Below are 7,565 nucleotides of genomic sequence, written 5' to 3'. Positions count from 1 at the left end.
ATGTCAGACGAGGCGATTAAAAAACTTAAGCGACAAAGAGGTTCAGTAAAGGCCAAACTCACAATATTTTCAAAATATATCAATGAATTATGCGTAAATATAAACACAGAAAACGTAATAAATGCGGATGATTTTCATCAATTAGAAACTCGACTTACATTATGCGGAAAACTAATAGACGAATTTAGTGAAATTCAAGCGGAAATAGAAGAAGTAGTATCAGACGCGGATTTAGAAGCAGAATATAAAGAACGCGAAGCATTTTCGAATGAATATTTTCACGAAATTAGTAAAGCAAAAAATTGATTTTTGAATACAACAAAAACAGTAATAGCAATTTAGATACCGAAAGCGTAGCGGCCAGAGACAGTGTCTTTCACACAAATGTAAAACTTCCCCCCATACAAGTGCCTAAGTTCAGTGGCGACTATGAGACGTGGTTAGAGTTTCGTGAAACCTTTGAATCATTAATTCACACAAATGAATCGCTTACTGGCATTCAGAAGTTTCACTACTTAAAGGTATCCTTAGCGGGTAATGCGGCTGAGGTGGTTTCATCTCTGGAATTTTCTGCGAACAATTACGCTGTAGCTTGGGATCTCTTGTGTGATAGATATAATAACTCGAGACTTCTGGTTCAAAATCATATAAAAGTGATATTTAACATTCAAGCGTTTTCAAAGGAATCATCTAAAACATTACGTAATATAATAGACACATTATCAAAACATCTTAAAGCTCTCAAACAGTTAAACCAACCTGCTGAGCATTGGGATACTCTTATCATATACATAGTAACATCCAAATTAGACACCGGAACGATTAGGGATTGGGAAGAATATATTTCAAAGTTAGATGTCCCAAAACTTAGTGATCTAAAATCTTTTCTAAAATCAAAGGCTGACCTACTTGAAACAATTGAGTTAAAAGGTAGCGATACGCGTTATAAATCAAACAAAATAAATTCATCAAAGGTGCTCTTAAATAACGATACGGATGAAAACATCAATAGTCAAGTTTTAGTTTCTAATACACATGCTAACGCGCATGATAGTAACGACAATAAAATAATTTGTGTCTTTTGCAAACGTGAAAATCATTTTATTAGAAATTGTGCTGATTTCTTAAAACTATCTCCGACAGATAGGGTAGAACAAGTAAAAAGGCTTAGATTGTGTTTAAATTGCCTACGGTTCGGTCACAAAAACACAGAATGCAGATTGTCCAACTGTAGAAAGTGTAATGGTCGGCACAACACACTTATTCATATATCTATCCGAAATAACACACAAAATAATACTGGCACCTCAACTACCTTGTCGAGTTATAACTTAGGTAGTGTGCTATTATCGACCGCTTTGATTCAAGTTGAAGATCAAAATAACAAAACATATATAGTACGGGCCATTTTAGATTCCGGTTCGCAATCAAACTTTATCAGCATGGACCTTTGCAAGCGATTAAAGTTGAAAACGTCAGAAACCGTCATGTCAGTAGCAGGTATTAATAACGCGATCTCTGAAGTCAATAAAAAATGCGAGTTAAAAATTAATTCTCAACATAGTCCATTCAACGCGATTATTACTTGTTTTGTGATAAAACATATCTCTGGATTGATGCCAAGTACCCCAGTAGACATTAAATCACTAAAATTACCAGATAATATACTATTAGCTGATGCGTCATTCGATAAGCCAGGTCCTGTTGACATCTTGATCGGGGCTAGTTTATTCTGGGAACTCTTGCAAATTGGGCCGTTCAAGTTAGGATCCAATCTCCCTGTCTTACAAAAAACCGTATTTGGGTGGATTGTATCTGGTACTATCGGTCTTCAAAATCAAAATAACAAAATTTATTGCAATCTTGCCAAGAACATTGATGTACAAACACAGCTCACTAAATTTTGGGAGTTAGAAGAATTTGGGGTACAAAAGCATTGGTCTAGAGAAGAAGAATTATGTGAACAACACTTTAAAGCAACTACTACGCGTGATCCTACCGGTCGTTTTATTGTTTCTATTCCTCTTAAAGATTCTTTAGAGAAGTTAGGAGAATCTAAAACACAAGCAGAAAAACGTTTTTTAGCATTAGAAAGAAAGATGGCACGTAATCCCGATTTCAAAAATGAATACGTAAAATTTATGCGCGAATACGAGGCATTGGGTCATATGCGAAAAATCTCCGGAGTAAACGAACCTCTCATTAGTTACTTCATGCCTCATCATGGGGTATTTAAACAAGATAGCTTAACGACAAGACTTAGAGTCGTATTTGACTGTAGTGCACCTACGACTACAGGAGTTTCTATGAACAATTTACAAATGGTGGGGCCTACGATACAGAGCGACCTGCTTTCAATATTATTGCGATTTCGCACATACACCTTTGTAATAGCAGCCGATATAGCAAAGATGTATCGCCAGATTCTTGTGAAACCTGATCAACGCTCATTACAAAGAATAATTTGGAGGGAAAACTCTTCTGATCCATTAAATACATACGAACTTTTAACAGTGACATACGGTACTAGCAGCGCAGCCTTTCTTGCAGTGCGTTGTCTAGCTCAATTAGCCATTGAATGCGAAAATGATTATCCACTTTGTTCAGATATAATAAAGAATGACTTCTATGTAGACGATGCGCTTTTCGGGGCGGATTCTGTAGAACAATTATCCGAAATTAGTATACAAATATCAAAAATATTACGTTCAGGGGGATTTGACCTTAGAAAGTGGCATTCAAATTCCCAAGAAGTGGTTCAAAACGTTACGTCAGATACGAAGTCGAATATTAGTGTCATTAAAATAGGTACCGACGAAACGACAAAAACTTTGGGACTTGCATGGTCTAACGCGAACGATGTACTTACATACGATATAGGTCTAATTTCCAAAACGGGTAGAGTTACTAAGCGAGTAATCTTGTCCTGCATCGGTCAAATATTCGACCCGCTTGGTCTTTTAAGTCCATGTGTAATAACAGTTAAAATCTTATTACAAAAACTTTGGTTGGAAAAATTAGCTTGGGATGAAGCCGTGTCGTGCTCAATACATTCCACGTGGCTTAAATTCAGAGACGAAATTAATAGTTTGAATGACATAAGGATTATTCGACACGCAATATGTAACAATCCAAAATTCATAGAAATGCATTGTTTCTCCGATGCAAGTCAGGACGCCTACGGTTCATGCATTTACGTACGCTCTAGGGACCAAGATGGGAACATCCAAGTACATTTATTTTGTGCAAAAACGAAGGTAGCCCCACTCAAGGTTATCACCATTCCCAGGCTGGAACTGTGCGGTGCACTACTCTCCGCACGATTAGCAAAAAAGATTATGTCCTCCCTCAAGAGAACCGTGGACAACATAATATTTTGGACAGATTCGTCCATAGTTTTGGGATGGCTAAAGACATCACCAAGTCACTTAAAAACATTTGTAGCTAATCGAATATCGGAAATACAGGAGACAACTGGAAATTGGACTTGGCGACATGTTTCTACCAAGCACAACCCAGCCGACATTTTGTCTCGGGGAGTTTCCCCAAGTGAATTACTTGATCATTCATTATGGTGGCACGGGCCCGAATGGCTTGCACAACACGAACATCGATGGCCAATTTCAAATATAGATTTAGTCGACTTGCCAGAATTAAAATCTCAAGCCTTAAAGACATACAAACTAACACTCCTAATCGATGCAAATCGATTTTCTTCACTCATTCGCTTAAAACGCTCATGTGCATATGTTTTTAGGTTTATACAGAATTGTAAAAGGGTAGATAGAATGACCGGAATGTTGACAGTAGTCGAACTTCACAATTCTTATTCCTTCTTATTGAAATTATCGCAACTAGAGACATTTTCTGACGAGATTAATCTACTCTCCGAGGGCCATAATATTAATCACAACAGCAAACTTTTCAATTTAAATCCCTTTATTGATGCGAATGGTTTACTTAGAGTGGGTGGTCGCTTAGAGAACTCAGCCTTTCATCAAGACAAGAAGCATCCTATCATTATATCTGCTAAAACTCAATTATGCAAGTTAATTTTCAAACATGAGCATGTCAAAATGCTGCATGCCGGGCCACAACATTTACTTAGTAATATACGAGAGCATCTTTGGCCAATAGGAGGTAGGAATTTAGCAAAGCATACAGTGCGATCATGCGTTACATGTTTTAGGTTTAAACCCACGTATATTACTCCTCTGATGGGAAATTTACCGCAGAAACGTTTAGAGATGAACTACCCATTTCAGGTGTGCGGAGTAGATTACGCGGGCCCATTTTCGATAAAGGATCGAAAGGGGAGAGGCGCTAAAACGTCTAAATGCTACTTAGCTTTATTTGTGTGTTTTTCAACAAAGGCGGTTCATCTCGAATTGGTTTCCGACTTAACTACTAATTCCTTTATTTGCTCATTAAAACGCTTTATCAGTCGCAGAGGGAAACCAGTTCGGATATACTCCGACAACGGTACTAATTTGGTGGGCGCATATGCTGAACTTAGGCAATTGCAAGACTTTTTTAATAACAACAAAACTGCTATTTCTGATAATTGCTCTAACGACGGTATAGAATGGCGTTTTATTCCCGTTAATTCACCTCATTTCGGCGGTCTTTGGGAGGCCGGTGTAAAATCTAGCAAATCCCATCTTAAGCGCGTGATAGGAAATACAATTCTTACATTTGAAGAGCTATGCACTGTGTTTGCGCAAATCGAGGCTGTACTAAATTCCCGACCTATTTCTCCCCTAACATGTGACCCTAACGACCTAAATCCTTTGACACCCGCCCATTTTTTAATTGGCCGCACTCTACTATCTCCACCTGAAGCGGACCTGATGGCTGTACCAGTTGGAAGACTCAACAGATACCAACTCCTTGAACAAATGAGACAGAATTTCTGGAGCCGTTGGTCAAAAGAGTACGTGTCAGAATTGCAACAAAGAATGAAGTGGAGAGAAACTTGTTCCGAAGCTTCCATTGGGTCAATTGTACTGATCAAAGAAGATAACCAACCGCCTCTTCGTTGGAAAATGGGGAGAATCACTGCTCTTCATCCCGGAAAGGACGGCATATCCAGAGTAGTCACCATACAAACAGCCAACGGTACCATCAAGCGAGCTTGTCGTAAAATATGCCCGCTTCCATTGTTGTCTGAAGAAACCTGTTGAAAGCCAATCCTTTCAAGGCGGGGGGCATGTCCAGGACGATGGAAGATTTTATCAAAACGAAGACAAAAAGAAAACCGGCAACCGCGCCATGCCGGCGTACGTGACGAGGAGAAGAGACATCGGACACTTTGCCCACAGCAGCGAACGGCACTGCGTCGACATCTCAAAGACCTTTGTAAATACAGTTAAATATTATTTGTAATTTGGAAATAAAGTTCTTAAAAAAGCAACACGGTGTACGTACATACAAGTTCAACAAAGATAGTCAAATCTACGACAAATATATTATTAAATTTTAAGCATTAAGTAATAAAACACTTTGTGGGGGGCGCCCTCTTATATCGTAAGAGGTTACGAAATATACTGAAAGAAAAACAGTGTAAGGAGTGTAAATAAATTGTATAATCACTGTTTTTTATAATAAAAAGTATAAAACATTTCTTATTTGTGAGATTAAAAAAACAAAACAATGCATTGGTTAAAATAAGTACATTCAATACATATGTATGTGTTATAACATAATATAGCCATTACTATTATACTATTATTATTAAAATAATATGTGTGTAACATATTTCTTTAACGAATTAACCTGTAACAGACATTTATATGCCCAGTATATTTTTGTTTAACAAACCAATCAGGAAAAATCCCAAACCTACCGTTATAGGAGGTATAAGATGATTAAACTTATATAATGACAACTACTTATCGGATAACAAATTAATTACTACTGTCAGCTAGTTCAGCTACTGTCTAGGTAGAATATACCTAGAGTACCTACACCTACCTATGATGTAAGTAGATTAAAGCTTATTTTGACGTTACCTCTCACTTCGGTGTCACAAGCTGAATTTTTCAGGGATGGAAGTACAGTACATGATATGGGGACCCTTATTCCGAAAGTAGTACAAAATTAGACCGGGTAAAAGGGCACTATCATCAAAAATCGATATATTAATACCACCGTATAGAGAAAACAAATACTTATTTTTTGATCCAGTACACAATAAAGTCTTCGTAGGGAGTAATTTTTTATAATTATTTACGAAAAAACATTTTCATTAGCGCTTATGACCAAAAAAAACTTTAAACATGAATAATCATTTCAATCATGCGAAAATTTGGTTTAAAAATAGATTTTTTTTTATTATAACTTTTATTTGACGAAAAACGAAGGCCTAAATGAAAAAAAGAAACAATTTAAAAGTTTCGCTTATGTTTTGACAAGGTATCAAGGCAAACCCCATATTTTTTGCTTTTAAACTAATAAAGATATATCAATAAACAATTAGCGATGTAATGGTTTTTGCGCGCGCTGGCCGACTGCCGCCGCTGCCCCGAGATTTCCTATACCCTTGTATATATGACGTCATAGTGTGGCAAATGTAGCATTTTAATTCGATTTGGGCTCCCTTATATAGGATAACAGAAACATTTTCAATGTTAATAGATGCTTTCAAAATGTGGGTCTACAGAAGAATGCTGCAAATTTCTTATTCAGAACATCGGGTCAACGTCTCAATTCTGAGGTTGTTTAAAGTTACTACAAGACTTTCTACCAAAATAAACCAGTCATACTTAGTTACTTTTCGAGAAGAACAGATGGACTGGAAAAATCTTTATCGAAGGAAAGATTAATGGCAAACGACCACCAGAATAGGCATCGTCGTGCTGGGTGGATCGAACTAATGAGATTGTTGGTCACGGTCTGCAAGAGGCTTCTCTGGCCGCTCAATGGCCAGGGATGGAGAATCCGCGCAATTGTGACATGATGTCACCATGCTCATTCGAAAGTTAACGGACGAGAAGAAGATTATGATAAACGGAAATTGTTTTTTTTTTGCATAGCGTAGTTTGTATATCTCTATCTCATAAATAAAGTGGTGGGGAGGTTAAATTTTCTTTTATTAAAATCATAATAACTCTGGTTTGAGTTAACCCAATTAAACAAATTATGGCTCAATTAAATGAACTTTTCTTTCTTTAGCTGGATAAACTTTGTTTTTGTATATTTTGCCGTGATATCTAAGGGACTCTGTTTGGCATCTTAACGGATATTGCACGTTTTATTAAAAAAATTAAATGGCAGTCTATATTTCCTTTTGCACAGTTAAATAGACCGTACAATTTGCATAAAGTCGGCGCCCAATCCGCAACTTTCTATCTTTTTTCTAACGAGAGATATTAAGAGAAAAAATCATGTTAGGCTGCTGCCTAGTTCTATAATGACCTAAAAGGTAATTAAAAAAGGTGAGTAGATTACGCTAAAATATTAAAAAATTTGAATATTTCACGCATCCAAAATTCAAACGCTTTCTGAGAACAAATGATGATATAAATTTTAAAACAATTTTATTTATGCATCCACATATTTGTCAT

General features: G+C 36.7%; 1 protein-coding gene across 1 annotated transcript; it reads left to right on the top strand.

Annotated features, from left to right (window-relative positions):
* On the top strand, positions 1 to 5,183 carry LOC115886162. Its single transcript, XM_030905235.1, has 2 exons — positions 1 to 289; positions 343 to 5,183. Exons 1-2 carry the CDS (start codon positions 1 to 3, stop codon positions 5,181 to 5,183), a joined length of 5,130 nt encoding a protein of 1,709 aa, XP_030761095.1.
* The last annotated feature ends 2,382 nt before the right edge of the window (positions 5,184 to 7,565 follow it).

The sequence above is a fragment of the Sitophilus oryzae genome, unplaced genomic scaffold, assembly GCF_002938485.1.
Source record: "Sitophilus oryzae breed Bouriz unplaced genomic scaffold, Soryzae_2.0 scaffold_1126_pilon_pilon, whole genome shotgun sequence".
Taxonomy (NCBI): domain Eukaryota; kingdom Metazoa; phylum Arthropoda; class Insecta; order Coleoptera; family Curculionidae; genus Sitophilus; species Sitophilus oryzae.
Note: the sequence above shows the minus strand (reverse complement) of the source record. Positions and strands in the feature narration are given on the sequence as shown.

Excerpts from the sequence above, each read along its gene's own strand:
- LOC115886162 (XM_030905235.1), top strand. The coding sequence starts at position 1 with ATGTCAGACGAGGCGATTAAAAAACTTAAGCGACAAAGAGGTTCAGTA. Across the intron at positions 290-342 it reads TGAATATTTTCACGAAATTA|ATACCGAAAGCGTAGCGGCC; the intron begins GTAAAGCAAAAA and ends ATAGCAATTTAG.